General features: G+C 40.6%; 1 protein-coding gene and 1 long non-coding RNA gene across 3 annotated transcripts in view; one reads left to right on the top strand and one right to left on the bottom strand.

Annotated features, from left to right (window-relative positions):
• LOC139019912 (uncharacterized) overlaps positions 1-21,331 on the bottom strand; it is a 210,697-nt gene that overhangs the window by 138,775 nt on the left and 50,591 nt on the right. Inside the window, exon 3 of the long non-coding RNA XR_011473164.1 lies at positions 17,770-17,846. This is a non-coding gene — a long non-coding RNA (uncharacterized lncRNA). The remainder of the gene's footprint in view (positions 1-17,769; positions 17,847-21,331) is intronic.
• PNPT1 (polyribonucleotide nucleotidyltransferase 1) overlaps positions 17,377-21,331 on the top strand; it is a 44,583-nt gene continuing 40,628 nt past the window's right edge. Inside the window, exon 1 of one of the 2 annotated variants that reach the window (XM_070429242.1) lies at positions 17,377-17,537. In XM_070429242.1, the coding sequence (XP_070285343.1) occupies positions 17,377-17,537 (161 nt within the window). The remainder of the gene's footprint in view (positions 17,538-21,331) is intronic. The other variant, XM_070429243.1, reaches the window with a different exon arrangement.

Below are 21,331 nucleotides of genomic sequence, written 5' to 3'. Positions count from 1 at the left end.
TGTAGGTGCCTAGAAACAACTTAAAATCTCTATCTGAAAAGAGAAAAATCTGGATTATACATAGACTTTTACTGTGGAAGCTGTTAGCATTTCTTTTTCAAGCATCACTTTCAGTTTATGTGAGGAACTTATCCCCAAGGCATTATTTTAAAGGGATTTATGAATTTATACTGCATAGCACTTCTAAATTAATTGTACCAGAGCAATTTTGATCATGTCACTACCCTACTCAAAAATCCTTAATGATCCTCTTTCTTCATTGCCTTACAGGCTTAAGTCCTAAAAGCCCCTCAACAGTCTAGAAGCAATTAGCGCCTGGGACCTCACTTCCTATCCTCTCTATCCAGTCTCTTTCTTCAACCAGAGCAAGGAAAACTTGTAATTCCTACCCAGTGATCCTCTCTTTACCTTCAGTCTGGTGTTCTTAATTGCAAGATGCCTCAGGTGTATGAGTTATCTCATGGTGTATGCTATGTAACAGGAAAAGCAAGGTATTGTTTTGGAGCTTCCCTTATCCAATGGGAGTTTTATTAAAGTTATCTTGTTTTTTTTCTCCACAATTCCATATTGGTTGTATTGGAAGTGGACCTCTTAGATTATTAGACTGTGAAGAGTTGTATTCATAACTGATGTAGAGAAGAGGACAATACCCAGAGATCCTGAACTTGGAGCTTAAATTAGGTTTCCAACTGTCTCCCTTTGGAGAGAGGTTGTAAATGTAACTGTGTGTGGGTAAGGAGAATATATATGGATGCTGAGTAGCCAGAGATAGACGGTAAAGGACTCTGTGGGTGCCTCCTCAATATATTATCCACTCTTTTCTGTACAGCAACCATGCAGTTTGGTTGGCAGCATCTCCAGCTTTGGGTGGACCCTAATTTGTCTAAGCCAATCATTTCATCCTATCCCAGGTCTAAATCATTCAGTAGCTGTTATTCTCCCAAGCACTGTGATTGGTTTAAAGATGGTACAATCAGAGCAAATCTGAGAACTTTTCTTCAATGGCTTTAAAAAAAAAGTAACTCTCATCTCCTGGATATAAACAAGGAATCATATAGGCTAGATGTGGTAGCCAGACTCCAAGATGGTACCCAATGATTCCAGTCTCCTGACAGTCACATATTTGTACCAGGGTTGATCTGCATGACCAACAGAATAGGGCAGAAGTAATGGAACATTACTTCTTTAATTACATTATAACATGCTGGGTTCTCTCTCCCTCTTTTCTCTCTCTCTCTCTCTCTCTCTCTCTCTCTCTCTCTCTCTCAACACTTCTGGGGGAAGCCAACTGCCATGTCATGAGAAACCCATAGGCAGATCCATATGACAAGAAACTGAAGCCTCCAGCCAACAGCCATATAAGTGAACTGGAAAGTGGATTGTCCAGACCCAGTGAAGCCTCAGATGACGACAGCCCAACTATCTTGATTGCCACAGCCTTGTGAGAAACTCTGAGACAGAGCTACTCATCTAAGTTCTGCCTAGAGTCCTGTCACACAGAAGCCGAGATAATAAATGTTTACTGCTGATCTACTAAGTTTGGGGGTAATTTGTTATACTGAAAGAGATAACTCATACACCTGAGGAATTGTCTTGCAACTAAGAACACCAGACTGAAGGTAAAGAGAGGGCTTCCATCTTGCCTTCAAATGTGAACACTAATCATGGAAATTCCAAATCTTTCTATATCCCTTGCTTAAATAAGGTAGAAAGTATATTCCAAAACTAAATGTTTTTTAAAACAATCTATTTAATTTACATTCATTGGCAAGTCTGTCAAAAATATCTTGCATCAGCCAATTGAAATTTAGAAGAAATATCAATCTAAGTTTCTGTTGTCATAACTTACCATGAAATTGAAGAAAACTTTCCTATGTCTGCTTTAAGGAATAAAATAGTAGTTAATGTGTTCCTGCTATTTAAGACATTTTTACTCACAATTATTTCTAATTATTAAACTCTGAAACAGGAGATTCTCTTGGGAACAGAATCGATTTCAAGTTTGAAAGTTGGAGCCTCTGTGCCACTTTGCAAGTGGCTCTATTTATCAAATCAAGCAAATGTCTTCTGAAAGGTCTGCCATACTTAATTTGAGAAGTATTTTCATATTATTGTTTTATGTGATATGTGAAATTCCCTGGGAGAGAAGCAGAGAAGATAAGGAAAATGTGGCTCAGTGAAGGTCAGTGAGTTGTTCACAGGAACTGGCAGAACAGAAAGATGAGTGTGGGTCTCTTGTTTCTCATCCCAGGGATCCTGCAACCAAAACAGACTGCTTCAGAAATATACAGAGGCCTCTGAAGTCCTGAGACAACATGTCTCCTATCACCCTGCCATCAATAAGTTAAAACCATGACAGTTAAAATCAGCCATTCAGCTCTAGCCAGCTTGGCTCTGTGGATAGAGTGTCAACCTGCGGACTGAAGGGTCACAGGTTCGATTTCGGTCAAGGGCATATGCCCACATTGCGGGCTTGATCCCCAGTGAGGGTGTGCAGGAGGCAGCCGATCAATGATTCTCTCTCATTATTGATGTTTCTATCTCTCATTCCCTCTCCCTTCCTCTCTGAAATCAATAAAAATATATTTTAAAAAATCAGCCATTCAAAATGATCATATCTAGCATGGGAAAATATTTACGACCTTTTTCATGTACACATTTACTCATTCAAAAACTATTTGTTGTGGGCACACTAGTGTCCAGCATTATGCTGACGCTTGGAATGAGGTCGTGAGTAAACCAGACATGGTCCCTACTCTCCTGGAGCTTACAGTTTAGTCATGAACTGTAGCTTACAGATTAGTCACAAAATCACATGAGTAAATATATCAGTATGAACTGGGAAAATGCTGTCCAGAGCGAGCACAGCACACTTTAAAAGTGTCTAACAGAGAGACCTAGCTTCATTGGAAACATCAGGGAGGGCTGGGATAGGAGGAAGAGGTGGAGATATAAGGAGCATCCCAGGCCACAGAAAGATATGCCAGGCCAGAGAATCACACCTATAGAAGACCTGAGGCAGGAAGGATAATTGATCATGATAGCAATTTTATATAAGCAAAGGGGGAAATCTAACAGGAAATACACTAAAATATTAATGATGTTTTCTTTTGGAGAGGAATTTGGCAATGTTCATTTTGTCATTTGTGCTTTATTGAATGTTCCAAATATTTTGCAATTAAAAATATAAGCTTATTGATCGGGGGGGCGGGGGGAGGGGGGAGACTGTCAGCCTAAAGAGAAGGGAAAGAGCTGACCAGAAAATCTGGCCTAAAAGGCTCCTGTGTGAGAAGGAGGGAAAACACAACTGTCCCAGTCACTCCAGGCCAGAAATCTAGGACCTGGAGTGTGAAGCTGAAAGTAAGCAGTACAAAAAAATAATTAGCTTTGGTGATTTAAAAAGTCCCAGAATACTTAAAGTGTATAAAGCTATGAATAAAAAGGAACTAATGTGCATTGAGCCCTCTTATGTGCCAAGCACTATCCTATACTCTTTATTGCATTTCTTAGAATAGTAAAATAAGATAATGGGGCTTTATTTCCACAATTTACCCTCTAATTGTATTCCTTTCTTTCACACTGACCCTATTAGATGGTAATCCCCATTTTACAAATGAGAGAAAAAAATGAAATTTAAAGAGAGGTCAAGTAATTTGCTTAAAGTCAGACATCTCTTAGGGGAGAGTTAAGATTAAAAGAAAAGGTCTATAGCCCTGGCTGGTTTGGTTCAGTGGATAGAGCATCAGCCTGCGGACCAAAGGGTCCCAGGTTCAATTCCAGTTGAGGGCACATGCCTGGGTTGCAGGCTCAGTCCAATGTGCAGGAGGCAGCTAATCAATGATTTCCTCTCATCATTGATGTTCCTATCTCTCTCTTCCCCTCCCTTCCTCTCTGAAATCAATAAAAGTATTTTTTTAAAAAGAAAGAAAAGGTCTGTATAACTCAAAAGAAGCTCCTAGGGCTTCTATCTCCTGTGTAAATGTGATAGGGATTGTTTATATTAATATTTTTCCTTAAGAATTGGGAAACGATATGATTGTGATTGTTTTGTTGCTGTCCCAAGAAGGTAGGATTGTGCTGACAGGATGATAGAAGACCTGTGCAAAGCATAGTATTTTTAAACACTTATATAGTGCCAGGGACTGTTCTAAGTGGATTAGAAATCTTGTCTAATTTAATCCTCATAACAACACTAGAAGATAGCATTATTATTATCCGCAGTTTGCAGATAAGGAAACTGAGTTACAGAGAACTGTTATTTAAAGCAGGCAAGGTGGACCTGGAATCTATAAGCCTAACTAAACTCTTTTTTTTTTTTTTTTTTTCGCTTAAAGTATTACAAAGGGTATTACATAAGTGTCCTTTTTTCCCCCCTAACTAAACTCTTAACTGACTTTCTTGATCCCATCTAAAGTGTGTGATCTATTTCTAAAACTTCTTTCCATGGGCTGGTGGATCCTACTTAGATCAGTGAAAGACAAATTCCTTTAGACCAGCGGTTCTCAACCTGTGGGTCACAACCCCTTTGGCGGTTGAACGACCCTTTCACAGGGGTCACCTAAGACCATCCTGCATATCAGATAATTACATTACAATTCATAACAGTAGCAACATTACAGTTATGAAGTAGCAATGAAAATAATTTTATGGTTGGGTCACAACATGAGGAACTGTATTTAAAGGGCCAGAAGGTTGAGAACCACTGCTTTAGAAGCTTGAAGCAGGTAGAAAACTACTCTGACATTGACTACCACTTGCCTAAGGGTCTGAGACCTACTCTGCAAAGAAATCTGCTGCTGATTCTCAGAGCGGGGAATAGACCATATTCTGAGGCTCTGCTTGCCCAAAGCAGCTTGTCTTATAAAAACCAAGTGTCTAGCCTGGTGGTTCTCAAACTGTAGTGTACATCATAATCACCCAGAGAACTTGTTAAAACACAGATTGCTGGGGTCCACAGCCAGAAATTCTGATTCAGTAGGTTTGGGGTGGGGCTCAAGAATTGGCATTCTAACAAGTTCCCAGGTGATGCTGATGTTGCTGGTGGGGAGACTTTGAGAACCACTGGCACAGCCTAATAGGAGGCAGGATTGTCCTGGGAAGCAGGACTCAAATGAGTGTCAGCACTTTGCACCCAAGCCCTCAAAACTGAGTGTTCCTATCATCTGGCCCCAGCCCACCCTCAGTAACCTGGTTCCAGAGTAGGTGGATGAGATAGAGAAGTAAACGTGACTCTCCAACCTACAATAAACCAGGACTGAAAGTGTTTGCTGAAAAACAAAAACAATTTTTGGGTGTGGAAGTATTGGGGGGTTTTTTGTTGCTGTTGTTTGTTTGTTTGTTTAGGAGTACTGATGTAACTTGGGTAGCTGTTTTTAATCTGAAAGGAAAAACAAGATATATTCAAGCTTTAAAACATGGAGTAATATTAACCCCAAAATCTCTAACAAAGTTCAGCTACAAATACAAAGATTTCATTTTACATTTTTTTCTTCCCACTATATTTTTATTGTAATTTTTAAAAATTAATCTTTATTGTTGAGATTATTACAGAAGTCCCTCTTTTTTCCCCATAGCTCCCCTCCACCCAGTTCCCCGCCACCCTATTGTCTGTGTCCATAGGCAATGCATACATGCATATAAGATCTTAGTCTAATCTCTTCCTGCACCCCCCCACACTCCCTTCCCTCTGAGAATCGTCAGTCTGTTCTAATTCCATGCCCCTGATTCTATTCCATTCACCAGTTTATTCTGTTCACCGGATTTTTTATTCATTTGATTTTTAGATTCAATTGTTTATGTATATGTATTTGTTGCCACTTTGTTGTTCATATTTTTTATCTTTAGCTTTTTTTTCTTCTTCCTCTTCTTAAAGAATACCCTTCAGCATTTTGTATAATACTGGTTTGGTGGTGATGAACTTTTTATCTGACCTTCAATTCTAAAGGAGATCCCCAAAGCTAAGGACGTGACTTAAGTAACACCCAAGCGCCCTCTGGTGGGAACTGACTTCTCCATTATCCAAGCAGGAGTGTTTTACAAGCTCAACAATAAATGAAATTACCATTATTTTTTGAACCCTTTGAATTTGATGAATGTTTTGTGTATTGAGAAAAAACATTAAAAATATATTGACTACAGGAAAGAGATTATGGAGATCACTGATATTAAAATAAAACGAAGATAAATTTTAGATCAGGTATTAATCTAAATCAAATCTGTTACTCCTCACATTTTTATCCACTAGATTTGGCTCCATTGATGATTCTTGCCTAAATCAATTAATTATTATTATGATGATATAAAACATGTTTATTTACATTATAGTTTCCAAAGCACTAGAACAACATGTTAATACACAAAACTATGATTCTGGTGAACTCTTGAATATTCTGCTGGTCTCACTTGAAAATGTCAATGACTTTTGTAGAAGTCACCAGCCTTCTTTCCATTTACTTGACATTTTGTAGTTATCTCATATATTTTGTAAAGTGTCCTCACTCATGGCATGGATCTCTCTGGATTCATAGTACATACCTATTAAGTTCAGAGCCAGACCTAAGGGATTTAGCTCAGGACATCTCTAAAATATTAAGTCCAACAGGTAATCTCTAGCACTGGCATGGTTGTTAGTAACCACCAGTGCTCATTCTCACAACACACATAGGATATACTAGTAATGTGATCAATAGTTTAATAATTTAATTATGATAGAGAGCTAATGCTGAGTGAATAGAGAAAATGTATACAAAGCATAGCACTCAGAGGCACTTTGCTGGAATGGCTGACTACTCTGTTGGCATGCCCAATATTTATTTAACTGATTATTCGTTTGCTCTTATGTTTATGTTTGGTGTTTGCAAGTGTGCTCAAGCAAAATTGCCAGGTCAAAACCAAAGATTAAAGAGGACAATGAGGCTTATAAGTGAATGGAATGTAAAAAAAATGAAGAAGTTTGCTTTTTTGGCTTTATTATATTTATTATTTTATCATTTAATAACTAAATGTACTTATATTCAAAATTCCTGTATTTATGACATCCCTGCAGCAAAAACAACTTGGTTATTGCCAATCTAAAACTCTCTCACCCTTAATTTCCTTTTTTATTGAAACAGTTGTTTTAATAATATACTTTAAGTAGTGAGAAGCATCTTAGGAATGATACTACTGAGTTCTAGCAGAATATATTATATTTAATAAATGGTGTTGGGACAACTGGTTGCCCAAATGCAGCTTACAGACTACAGGGGAAGGAAATTATTGGACAACATCAACATGACCAAACCTGAACTCATTTTTTTCCCCAAATCTGGCCTGCTTCACACATCTCTTAGCGAAGCACAGTTGCTCACACCTCTCTAAGACAGGCATGTCATATCATATTTGACCCTTCTCACGTTCTCTCACCAATATCCAATGTATCACCTAGTCTTATCAATTCTACCTCCTAAGCATCATGTGAACTTGTCCACTTTTCTCCAATGAACTTCCAACACCTCCATCATTTCATATCTAGATTTCTCCAATACCCTCTTAAAACATAAGTGATCATGGTTCTTTTTTTTATATATATATATATTTTTTTTTTTTTATTGATTTTTTACAGAGAGGAAGGGAGAGGGATAGAGAGTCAGAAACATCAATGAGAGAGAAACAACGATCAGCTGCCTCCTGCACATCTCCTACTGGGGATGTGCCCGCAGCCCAGGTACATGCCCTTGACCGAAATCGAACCCGGGACCTTTCAGTCCGCAGGCCGACGCTCTATCCACTGAGCCAAACCGGTTTTGGCTGATCATGGTTCTTTAGGAAACTTAAAGCAGCTAATATGGCTGAAAGCCCCCATGAAGTTCAAGCTTCCATGAAGTTCCTGTTGCTGCCCCTTTCCCACCTGTTTGGGTGTTTTTTTTCCCCTCTATCTAGACCCATGGTCAGCAAACTGTGGCTCGTGAGCCACATGCGGCTCTTTGGCCCCTCGAGTGTGGCTCTTCCTAAGCCTTAGGAGTGCCCTAATTAAGTTAATAACTATGTACCTACCTATATAGTTTAAGTTTAAAAAATTTGGCTCTCAAAAGAAATTTCAATCGTTGTACTGTTGATATTTGGCTCTGTTGACTAATGAGTTTGCCGACCACTGACTAGGGCACAGATAGATCCCGCAGGGCCTTCGGGGTCAGGCTAAATGGGCTCGCCTAACTAGGCAGCAGCTGCTACTGTGTAAGCAGTTCCAGGAGGCCGGCTCATCCTCAGAAGCCTAGTGTTTTTAAGGGGAGAGCTACTGTAACTGGGAGCCAGGCCTCACCCCCACCCAGGGAGCCCTCAGATAACAGCTGGGACTCTACAGACACCCCTGCCAGGAACCTGCTACCTTGGCTGTGATCCCACAGTCAACGAGTCTCCAGCCACCCTGGGCACACGCTCCTGTGAGTTCTGAAGCATGCTCCCTTCTGACTGGCCCAATGCCTTAGCCCGGGGCACTGCAACCACGCAAGCAGCAGACACGTGAGCAGCCCACTCCTGTCCAAGGAGCAGCAGCTGCACGAGCAGCCTGCCCCCATACGAGGAGCAGCAGCAGTGTGAGCAGCCCATACCCATACGAGGAACAGCATCACCACGAGCAGCCCACTCCCATTCAAGGAGCAGTAGCCACCCGAGCAGCCTCCCCCAGTCCGAGGAGCAGCAGCCACACGAGCAGACCACCCACATCTGAGGAGCGGCAGCCCTGCACAGTCCACACTGGTCCGAGGAGCAGCAGACACACACAGTCTGCACCTGTTCGACGAGCAGCAGCTGGGTGAGTGGCTGCCCCCATCCAAGGAGCAGCAGACACACATGCAGCTCGCTCCCGCCCAAAGAAAAGCAGCCACGCAAGCAGCCCATCCCCCGTCTGAGGGGCAGCAGCCACGCGAGCAGACAGCCCCCGTACAAGGAGCAGCAGCCACACATGCAGCTCACTCCAGCCCAAGGAGCAGCAGCCACCCAAGCAGCTCGCCCCTGTCCGAGGAGTAGCAGCCACACGAACAGACAGACCAACCACATCTGAGGAGCGGCAGTCCTGCGCAGCCCACACTGGTCCAAGGAGCAGCAGCCACACGCAGTCTGCACCTGTCCGACGAGCAGCAGCTGGGTGAGTATCCCGCCCCCATCTGAGGAACAGCAGCCACACGTGTAGCTCACTCCCACCCGAGGAGCAGCAGCCATGCAAGCAGCCCATCCCCCATCTGAGGAGGAGCAGCTGCGTGAGCAGCCCGCACCCGTACGAGGAGCAGTAGCCCTGTAAGCAACCTGCCCCTGTCCAAACAGCAGCAGCCTCACGAGCAGCCCACCCCATCCGAGGAACAGCAGCAGCGTGCAGCCAGCCCCAATCCAAGGAGCAGCAGCCACGTGAGCAGTCTGCGCCCATCTGAGAAGCAGAAGCCACATGAACAGCCCACTCCTGTCCAAGGAGCAGCAGCCGCCCTCAGCCCGCCCCCACCTGAAGAGCAGCAGCCTCATTATCAGCCCACCCCTGTCCAAGGAACAGCAGCTGTGTGACCAGCTTCACCTACCAGCCAGAGGAGACACCACTGCTGCAAACAACACCCACCAGAGGAGCCGCTGACAACTGAGGAGCAGCCACTACTGCGACCACTTGAGGAGCAACTGCAGCCCGAGGAACCACTGCCACCCAAGGAGCAGCCCCAGTATGACTCAACATCTAGATCAGTCTGTGAGACCAAAAATCGGTAGACAAAGAAACCCCCAAAGGAAAGGAAAGAAGGACTCGCCAGAAAAGCGGCTAAGTGAAACAGAGGCATGCAATATGTCAGAAAAAGAATTCAGAATAAGGGTCCTAGAGTGCATAAACTGGTTGGAGGAAAAAATCAACAACTTATGTAAGAATCAAGAAGAAATGGATGAAAAAATCAATAAATTATGTAAGAATCAAGAAGAAATAAAGAGTGATATAGCGGCAATAAAAAACACCATGGAAAGATTCAACAGTAGACTAGGAGAAACGGAGGACCGAATTAGCGAATTAGAAGACAGGGAAGCAAAACACACCCAAACTGAACTGCAATTGGAGAAAAAAATTAAAAGACAGGAGGAGAGCCTAAGGGAGCTATGGGACAACATGAAACAAAGCAACATATGAGTAATAGGGGTGCCAGAACAACAGGAAGAGGAACAAGGATTAGAAAACCTATTTGAAGAAATAATGTCAGAAAACTTCCCTTCAGTGGGAAAGAAAAAAGTCACACAAGCACAGAGAGTCCCAAGCAAGATGAACCCAAAAAGACCCACACCAAGACACATCATAATTACCATGGCAAATGTTCAGGACAAAGAGAGAATCTTAAAGGCTGCAAGAGAGAGACAGAAAGTTACATACAAGGGATCTCCCATTAGATTATCAAATGATTTCTCAACAGAAACACATCAGGCCAGAAAAGAATGGACAGAAATTTACAAAGTGATGCAAAGCAAGGGACTGAATCCAAGGATACTCTATCCAGCAAGGCTATCATTCAAAATTGAAGGGGAAATAAGAAGCTTCACAGACAAAAAAAAGGCTAAGGGAGTTTATCACCATCAAGCCAGCAATGCAAGATATGCTAAAGGGACTGGTGTAAAAAGAAGAAATAAAAAGCTAAGAAAGAATACAGGCACAAAAATAAAAATGGCTATAAACAAGTTCCTTTCAATAATAACTTCAAACGTAAATGGACTAAATGCTCCAATCAAAAGACATCGAGTGGCTGAATGGATAAAAAAAACATGACCCATACATTTGCTGTCTACAAGAGACCCACCTCAGAAGAAAGGACTCACACAGACTGAAAGTAAAGGGATGGAAAAATATCTTTCAGGCAAATGGAAATGAAAAAAAAGCTGGGGTAGCAATACTTATATCAGACAAAATAGACATCAAAGTGAAGGCCATAACAAGAGATAAGGAAGGCCACCTCATAATACTCAAGGGATCGATACAACAAGAGGATATAACCCTGATAAACATATATGCACTCAATGTAGGAGCACCCAAATACATACAAAAAACTCCTGGAAGATATCAAGGGAGAGATTGACAACAATACAATCATAGTAGGGGACTTTAATACACCACTGACATCACTGGATAAATCCTCTAGACAAACAATCAGCAAAGAAACAGCAATCCTAAATGACTCACTAGATCAGATGGACTTAATTGACATCTTCAGAACACTTCACCCCAAAGCCACGGAATATACATTCTTCTCAAGGGCTCATGGGACATATTCAAAAATAGACCACATATTGGGTCACAAGCAAAGTCTCCACAAATTCAAGAAGATTGAAATCATACCAAGCATCTTCTCAGACCACGATGGCATAATATTAGAAATAAACTACAATAAAAACAATCCAAAACACTCAAACACTTGGAAGCTGAATAGCATGTTATTAAATATTGATTGGGTTACCAATGATATCAAAGAAGAAATTAAAAACATCCTGGAAACTAATGACAATGAAAACACAACAATCCAAAACCTATGGGACACAATGAAAGCAGTCCTGAGAGGGAAGTTTATAGCTCTACAGGCCTATCTCAAAAAACAAGAAAAAATGGTAGTAAATCATCTAACTCCACAACTCAAAGAATTAGAAAGAGAGCAACAAGAAAACCCCAGAGTGAGCAGAAGGAAGGCGATAATAAAGATCAGAGCAGAATTAAATGACATAGAGACCAAAAAAACAATACATAAGATCAATGAAACCAAGATCTGGTTCTTTGAAAGGATAAACAAGATTGATGAACCTCTAGCCAGGCTCACCAAGAAGCAAAGAGAGAGGACCCAAATAAACAAAATCAGAAATGATAGAGGTGAAATAACAACAGACCCCACAGAAATACAAATGATTGTTAAAAAATACTATGAACAACTCTACTCCAACAAACTAGACAACCTGGAGGAAACGGACAAATTCCTAGAAAAATACAACCTTCCAAAACTCAATCAGGAAGAATCTAAAAATCTCAATAGGCCAATAACTATGGAAGAAATTGAAGCAGTCATCAAAAAGCTTCCAGCAAACAGAAGCCCAGGGCCAGACGGCTTCACAGGAGAGTTTTACCAAACATTCAAGGACGAACTAAAACCTATCCTCCTCAGACTACTACGAAAAATTCAAGAGGAAGGAACACTTCCAAGCTCATTCTATGAAACCAGCCTCACCCTTATACAAAAACCAGATAAAGACAACACAATGAAAGAAAATTACAGGCCAATATCCCTCATGAACATAGATGCCAAAATCCTCAACAAAATCTTAGCAAATCAGATCCAGCAGTACATCAGAAAGATCATACACCATGACCAAGTAGGATTTATCCCAGGGATGCAAGGATGGTACAATATCCACAAATCAATAAACGTGATACATCACATAAACAAATTGAGAGGAGGAGGTTTTTGGAGAGGAGGAGGTTTTTGGAGAGGAGGAGGTTGAGGCTCTTCCACAAAATACCGACTTCTGCGCATGGGCCACGAAGTTTCAATTGCACTGTACGTGCGTGCCCCCACGTGATATTTTGTGGAAGTGCCACACTCAAGGGGCCAAAGAGCGGAAGGTGAGGGGGAGAGGAAGGTGAGGGTGTACATATGAAAAAGAACTAATACATGCTATCATTCTTCTTGCATCAACACTGGCTCTGTTTCCATAGCCTTGGCAGCGTCTTTCTCCTCAGAACTCAGACCCAGGCCTTCTCTTATTTTTTCTATCCTCTCTCTGGAAATATCTGTGTTTCCATGGCTTGTGATGTCATTGGTATGCTGATTACTCTTATATTTATATAACTCTAGTCTTCTCCTTGAGTACTACAGTCAAATCCAACTGTCTTTATGGCTACTCTTGGGTGTCTCAGATATTGTATTTCCAACCCATCTAAGTCTGTTAATAGTTATTTTTCTTAAGTTTTTTAAAAATTGATTTGAGAGAGAGAGAAAACAAAATAAAACATTGATTTGTTGTTCCACTTACTGATACATTCATTTGGTTGATTCTCGTAAGTGCCCTGTCTGGGGATCAAACCCGCAATCTTGGTGTATTGGGACAATGCTCTAACCAACTGAGCTACCTGGCAAGGGTGCCATATAACAGTCCTCTCTCCCAGTGTCCAATTCATCAACAAGTCTCCTATAATTCCAATACTAAAATATATATTCCAAATCTGTCTATCCTTTCTCCTTGTCACTGTTGTCACAAAATTACTCTACATTTCTCTCTTGTCCTCCTCCAATCCATTTTGGATTCAGCATCCAGAGGGCCCATCTTAAAATGTAGATTAGATCATGCTACTTCCTTGTTTCAACTTTCCAGTACCTTCCTCTCCTACCTCATCTCTTCCACACTTCTGCTTACTTTTTTCTAGCCACATTGGCTTTTCCACGTCCTCAGAGAAGCAAAACTCTTTACTGACTCAGGAGTAACCCTCCCCTCACATGTTACTGCACCCACCTGGCCCGCATGTTTCAGAAGCTATCTCCTTCTCATCCTTCAGGGTGGCTTAAATGTTTCTTCTTCAGGAAGGCTTTCCCTAACCACCTTATCTGAAGTAAGTTCTCCCTCCTCCCACCATTCCCTATCTTAGCACCCAGCTTATTTCCTTCTTAGCAATATTTTTTATAAACAAACTCTAATTTTTCTGTTTATTTGTTTGGTTATGTTTTTTAGTCTCTCATACCAGACTGCAAGCTCCAAAAAGCAGGGATTATTATGCCCTATGGCTGTCTCGACATTTATCTATACTAATAAAAGCCTATGTCGTCGTCACACCCTCACGCCATGATGCCCTCATGCCCTAACAATCCATCACCAGGAGGCTGCATGCACAGCGGCACACGCAGCTGGGTGGGGCTGCATGTGCAGCGAGTCATGCACGGGTGGGCAGGGACAAGACGCTGTGTGCACAGCGGGGGAGGCAGGACCCCTGGCTCTGGCCTACCTCTTTGGGGCAGTCCATTGAGGAGCCCCAGATGGGTGGGGCCTACCTCTTTGGGGAGATTGATTGAGGGACTCCCACAGTGTGAGAGGGCACAGGCCAGGCTGGGGAACACTCCCCCGCTCCTGAGTGCACGAATTTTGTGCACCGGGCCTCTAGTTTATAAATAAATAAATAAATAAATAAGGCAAAAATAGGTTTACAGTTGTGAGTATGTGAAACACCGTGTTTATTCTTGTATTATTATTTATTAATTATTTTATTATTTTCCACATGAACAGCTGTAAACCTACTTTTATCCCACCCTGTATTATAACACCTTATTTTTATGTACCAGAGACTATGCTTAGCTCCATACAAATAAAATTGCATTTAAATCTGCATAACAACCCTAAGAGGTAAGTATTATTATCATTATTTTACAAATGAGGAATCTGAGGCATAGAAAGGGTAAGCAATTCACCAAGAGTAAAATGTTTAAGAGGTGACAGAGTTGAGTTTCAAACCTAAATAATCTCATTCCAGAGCCAACATTTTTAACCACTATGAAATACCCACTGCCACATTCATCTCCAAAGATGAAATAATGGCTATATGAATTAATCAGTAAAGTGAAAGGACAGACATAGTTTGTATCATAAGTCAGCCTGGAGAATTAAGAAAGGATAGTACTGAATCTGAGACCTGATTGACACATGGGAGGGAATGTGGGCCAAGCACAGTGAATCACACAGGCAGGAGACAGGGTGGGATATTAGAGGGGAACAGGTAGTTCAGTTTATTTGGAATATAAAATGAGGAAAGGGAAGAAAGGAAATAAGATAGTAAGTCAAAATTGATGAGGCAAAATAGGAAAGGCTTATAGTCCACAGAAAGCAATTTCAATTTTATCCTGTAGCATGAAGATTTAGGAATCCATTGAAGAAATGTAATCAGGATGGAGACACAATTAGGTTTTTAATTTAAAAAGATCCCTCTGGCAATGATGTAGAGCTATCTTTCTTAAAGGTAAATACACTGCATTCTTTCAAGAGAAAAAATTTTCATGGACCCTCTCAGTGTTCACTGATACTTTTCATTATGTTTTTTTAAATGTGTACATATATTACAAGACATAAAAACTTCTTATGTATTGTCTAAACCAAACTACAAGCCAAATTAAATTTTAATTAACAATAATTTAATGTAATAATATTTTATTTAAAATTGCTACTCAGAGTGTAACTATTTTGATGCAAGTTCATTGGATTAAAGTAAAGAGAAAAGGAGAGCTAAGAAACATTGCCTGTGGATTTAAATTGGATCACCTTTAATGTCCTTCAAGAGTTATAGGTAAAGAAATTTCCTTTAAATTATATTTTGTCTGTCAAGCTATATTTGGAAGAACTCTATTTCTAGAATGTGACATCTCAAATCAGACCTTGGAGATCATGCTGCAGTAGTTACAATCACAAGAATTTAAACTTTTAATATTTTTGTTTCTCTGTTAATCTTAAAATGTTTACTATAAAGGTAGCTTGAATCGTCTGTATGACTACTTCATAACAAAAGTCTACACACATTTGCCTTTGAGTTTGTGATCCAATAATTAACTAACAATTATTTTGGATTGGTGTGAGAAAACAGGTGGGCTTAATGTATAAATGCTGTTTTCCAACATTTCCAGCTGGATGAAAGCTAACTGATCCATGGGGATCTGAAGGAAAGAAGATTGTTCAGTATCTCAAACAGAGGGAACCAGAGGGAAAATTAAGAGAAGGCTGGATCAAATCTACCATTTATTAAGTGCTGACAATGTACCAGGTTCTGTGATAAACATCTTACATCCTCTGTTATGTTTAACCTTTACAAAAACCTTATGAAGTTCATATTAATACCCATTTCTATAGATGAGGAAACTGAGGCTTAGAGAGATAGGGATGACAACTAGTAAATGACAGCCAAGACTGGGACCACTCAGCACTAACTTCAGGTCTATACTCTAAATCAGTGGTCGGCAAACTCATTAGTCAACAGAGCCAAATATCAACGATTGAAATTTCTTTTGAGAGCCAAATTTTTTAAACTTAAACTATATAGGTAGGTACATTGTTATTAACTTAATTAGGGTATTCCTAAGGCTTAGGAAGAGCCACACTCGAGGGCCCAAAGAGCCGCATGTGGCTCGAGAGCCTCAGTTTGCCGACCACGGCTCTAAATGATTAGGCAATACTGCCTGAATGAAAAAGATTATACAGTATTAAGTACATTACCAAAAGGATATATCCCATTCTTAGTTTATAAGTCCAAAGTCATGTTGAATTATGGCAAGTAGATTCTGATAGATTTGTTGTCACAACAGGTTTCAATGGATTTGAAAACACTGTTACAACATAAACTAAAATCAAAAGTAGAGAAAGAGGCAAAAACTACTTTAACACTAAATACCCATAAATAGAGTTCATAGTAATCCCTTCTACTAGTATGGAAATTCCAAATCAGTAATAATAGATCACAAAAGCAAGGTGTCAAGGAGCTACTTTATCACCAAAGCATTTGTCTGTTTGGAGTTCAACATTTTTAGTTCTTAAAATCATATTTGAGTGTGTGTTGGGTTTTGTTGTTCCAATTTGTTTTGGGAAAGAGTGTTATAACCTTAAAAGAAAAATATGACCCTCATAATAGAAAAACAATCATGGGTTCATTCAATGACCACATAAAGATTTTCCTATAGACTGGATTAGGAGGGGGTGGAAGAAATTTATCCACTCGCTAAATATTAATCAAATTCCACTTCCAAAAAGATTTTTTTCATTTTCCAAAATTGAGTTGGCTTAGCAAATATTAACATTTGACCAAGAGGGGCAGAGAAATACTAACAATGAAAGTAAAGAAGAACCAGAAATTATGATATAAAGATATCTAAAATGATATAGGTCGATGAGAAATTAACTTACTAGAAATAAAAGAACACAAAGCTTTGCAGCAATATATTTGTTCTGTGAAACTTATAAAATGAAAACCAGGGCACAGTGGGGAGAGAGAGATCTTTTGCACCACCACCAGTTCTCCTAATTCTCAGCTCAAAGAAGACAAATAACAATAATATGTTTTCTGATGACTTCTATTATTACTCTATATTTACTCTACTTATTAAACACATTATTCTAGGACTTTCTTTTAAACTACGATAGCAAAAGAAAACACCAAGCATTATTTTTCTAATTGCCTTTCATTGGCAGATACTTAGAGGCCGGCAGAATCGCGTTCTCAGAGGTTTGACCCTCTCTGGTTTCCGTAGGAAGTAGCCAAATTATTCCAGTCCCCTGCGTTCCCCCAGCACTACGGAAACGAAACTGGAACAGGCTCCGCCCGCCATCTGAAAGTGAGCCAATCAGAGCGCAGCCCGGGGGGATCGCGTGCTGGGTGTCATGGCGGCCTGCAGGCACTGCTGCTCATGCCTCCGGCTCCGGCCGCGGGGCGATAGTGCCCTCCGTCTGCCAGGGCGGGATCGGGCACTCACCCAGTTGCAGGTGCGAGCACTATGGAGTGGCGCCAGGTCCCGTACCGTGGCCGTGGACTTAGGCAACAGGTAAGGGAGGATGTGCGTTTTCTGCCCTTTCACAGGCATTCTGTCCTGTCAGCAATTAGTACATTCATCTCCCAGGATAGGAATCTGGCAACCCTAGCCTCTTTTCCCTCTGTTCATCCCAAACCTAAATGCCAAGTTCCCCTCTCCGGGTTTGGAGTCTGTCTCCCTGCACCCTCACTCTTCCCTCCCTGTCTCAGCCTCGGGTCCTTTGCTTCTTGGTCCTCCTCCTTACCCTGTTCCGGGCTTCCTTTCTTCAGTTGAGTCTGACCACCTGACTCCATTCTCTTTAATTTCGGGGACTCCTGGACTCTGAAATATAAAACATTCCACCTCAGGATAATGAGCTGACATCATCCAATCTTAAAAACGTGGCCAGTATGACCCTAGTTATGAAGGGAAAGGAAATGTAAGTTTATTGAACACCAGTTATATGCTACACTCTTTTTAAACCTGTAGTAAAGGTACTATTACACCCATTTTTATAGTTAAGAAAACAGATTCAGAAATGCTCAACAAAGCTAGTACTATGAGACTAAGTGGATTTTGAACTTGTATTTCTGTTACAAAGCCCCTACTTTTTCCAGGGATCCTTTTGCCAGAATTAACATCTAAAATCACTTTTTAAAAAATGTATTTGGCCCTGGCCGGTTTGGCTCAGTGGATAGAGCATCAGCCTGCTGACTGAAGGGTCCCGGGTTCGATTCCGGTCAAAGGCATGTACCGTGGTTGCAGGCACATCCCCAGTAGGAGGTGTGCAGGAGGCAGCTGATCGATGTTTCTCTCTCATCGATGTTTCTGACTCTCTGTCCCTCTCCCTTCCTCTCTGTAAAAAATCAATAAAATATATTTTTTAAAAAATTGTATTTGAATAATTTTTGAAATAAATGAAGCTGCTGTTTATACATATATATATACATGTATGCACACACACATATGTATACACACACACACACACACATTTTTTACATGTACTTTAAAAAATTTTTTGCCCTAGTTCATATAAAAAGCCAGAACATATGACTTTGAATCCAGGCCTTCCTCCGTTACTTATTGAATGACTGATCTTGAACAAATTACTTCACCACTTTCTTATTTCACAAAACGAGGAGACTGGGCTAGATCAGGAGTCTGTAAACTTTGTAAGGAAACAGATAGTAATTATTTTAGACTTTGTGGGCTGCATACTGTCTGTCACATATTCGTGAGAGAGAGAAAGGGTATGTTTACAAACCCTTCAAAAATGTAAAAGCACATTCTTAGCTGAAAGACTATACAGAAACAGGCTATAGTGTGTTGACCTCTGCACTAGATGATCTATAAGGCTCTTCCACCTCTGGCATTCTTTGATCCTGATTTTTTTTTTTAATATATCTTATTGATTTTTACAGAGAGGAAGGGAGAGGGATAGAGAGTTAGAAACATCGATGAGAGAGGAACATCGATCAGCTGTCTCCTGCACACCCCCCACTGGGGATGTGCCCACAACCAAGGTACATGCCCTTGACTGGAATTGAACCTGGGACCCTTCAGTCTGTAGGCCGACGCTCTATCCACTGAGCCAAACCGGTTAGGATGATCCTGATTTTTTGAGGGAGAGGATATCTCTTCCATTCTTCAAGGACTGAACATTCTTCTCTGAAGAAATGACCCTGAACAGTAGATTCAACAGACACCTATTATGTGCTAAGCACTCAGACTCAAAGCAACAAAATCAGCCCCTGCCCTCCAAATTTTCCATAAATGATCATTTGTCAACCTGGAACTCTTTTGTAGCTAGTTCTTTTTAAACCTGTATCATGTTTGTAACAAGTAGGTTCATAATTATCATTACTGCTGGGTGAGTACATTTTTTTAATCTTTGTTATAAGTTCGTTGTTTGCAGCATATAGTATGTGACTGCTATGTACCATGCACTTTATATAAATATATATATATGTGTGTGTGTGTGTGTGTGTGTGTGATTTTTTAATATCCTCACCCAAGGTTATGTTTATTGATTTGAGAGAGAAAGAGAAACATTGTTCAGTTGCCTCTAGCACACCCCCCAACCAAGAATTGAACCTGCGAGTGTATGGGACAGCGTTCCAACCAACTGAGCCACCTGGCCCAGGCCATGAACTTTATATTTGTTATCATATGAATTTACTGTACCTGAGAAGGTTTTATATTATTGTATTTTTCACATGTATTTAATACTCATAGTAACCTTTGAGGCAACTGTTTAATTTTCATTTCAATAAGCTTTTTTGACCATCGACTGTATACAGCGCTCTTGTATGAGGAACTAAGATAAACACAGGTTCAGTCTTGGGAAAATCACTGTGGGAAAGGTATGAACAGGTGCTAAGGTAGCACAGGCATATTTATCACATACTAAAACTTGCCATTGAGGGTGAATCTTGAAGGGCAAGGAGAAAGCAGCAGAGAAAGTGGCAAGTGCATTTCAGAGGTGAGAAAGTGCATTTGAGTAGCTACAAATAACTTACTGTGGATGGAGCAAAAAGTGAAATGTGAGTTTAGCAAATGACACAGGCAGAGGCCAAACGATAAGGTGGTTTGTTTGCTTGTTTAGTTTTTATTACTGAACGTTTTTGGAAGAGCCTTATAAATCTCTCTCGCTGTATTTCTACTTTCTGTGGCTCCTCTCTACTCCTCACTTCCTGAGCTACATTGCTACATCTTCCCACTCTTCTCTCCACCAAAAGGATCTCCTTGCTCATCTTACTCTTTTTATTATTTATTTCTTCAAAAGTATTTTTTGATTAGGTATTCACTCACATGGTTCAACATTTAAAAAGCTCAAAAATCTCCTTCCCATATAGTTCCCATATAGCCACCCAGGTCTAATTCACAGAAGCCACTGATGTGTTGTCCATCTTATATGTAGTATTTGGAGATGTTTTATACATAAAATACTAATTTCAGCAACAGGTTGGTGGGAGTCTGCTTGATGCTACAGTGTGACTGGTTCTGAGCATCTGATTCACGTACTTCACCCTCACCTCCTTCCCGCCCCCGCCCGCCCCCCCCCCGCTGCCCCCGCCCCGACTACTTCAACTCTAGCCTCATCTCTTCACCTCATCATTCATTCCATCTGTCAGGGGATACCATTTTACTGTGGGCTGTCATCATAACATCTGTGTTGAACAATAGAAACCCAACTGGAATTCCCCAGATATTTCTTGTGGTTAAAAAAAATCCCTGTAAGATTTCAAGATCAGAGCTGATAGTACAATGTACATGCTTTATTCTGACTTTCAAATTTAACAAAATGAGTCTTAACTGAATAGATAAACATGCTTTTCATGAACTCAGGCTTCTGGCAAAAGAGTGGTTGGAAATATTAAGGATTGTCCCTTCATCCCTCTGACATGTGATGGACAAAATAATCTTACTTGGGGTGGGGCACTGGTGTGTGTGTATGTGTGTGTGTGTGTGTGTGTGTGTGTGTGTGTGTGTGTATGTGTTTATTTTCAGCACTGGACTGATAGAAGCCGAGCTCATGGGTCTGAACATCTTCCTAAGTATCTTCAGGAATCACTGAGTTGGTTGCCTTCACAATACTTTTATGAATTATGGGCTCTGACAAGTTTTGCTGGTCTCTTTCAAGCCCTCAGTGACCTCTATTTGTACTCTCTGCAGAATCTGGGAAATAAGGCTGACATGCTGCCTATTTCATGTACAGACATGGGCAAAGTAGGTTTACAGTTGTGAGTACATGAGACAGTTTATTCTTACATTATTTATTAATTATTGTATTATTTATTTGTATTACAACTGTAAACCTACTTTTA

The sequence above is a fragment of the Myotis yumanensis genome, unplaced genomic scaffold (assembly GCF_028538775.1).
Source record: "Myotis yumanensis isolate MYYU_CA2020_CCGP unplaced genomic scaffold, mMyoYum1.0.hap1 SCAF_11, whole genome shotgun sequence".
Taxonomy (NCBI): domain Eukaryota; kingdom Metazoa; phylum Chordata; class Mammalia; order Chiroptera; family Vespertilionidae; genus Myotis; species Myotis yumanensis.
Note: the sequence above shows the minus strand (reverse complement) of the source record. Positions and strands in the feature narration are given on the sequence as shown.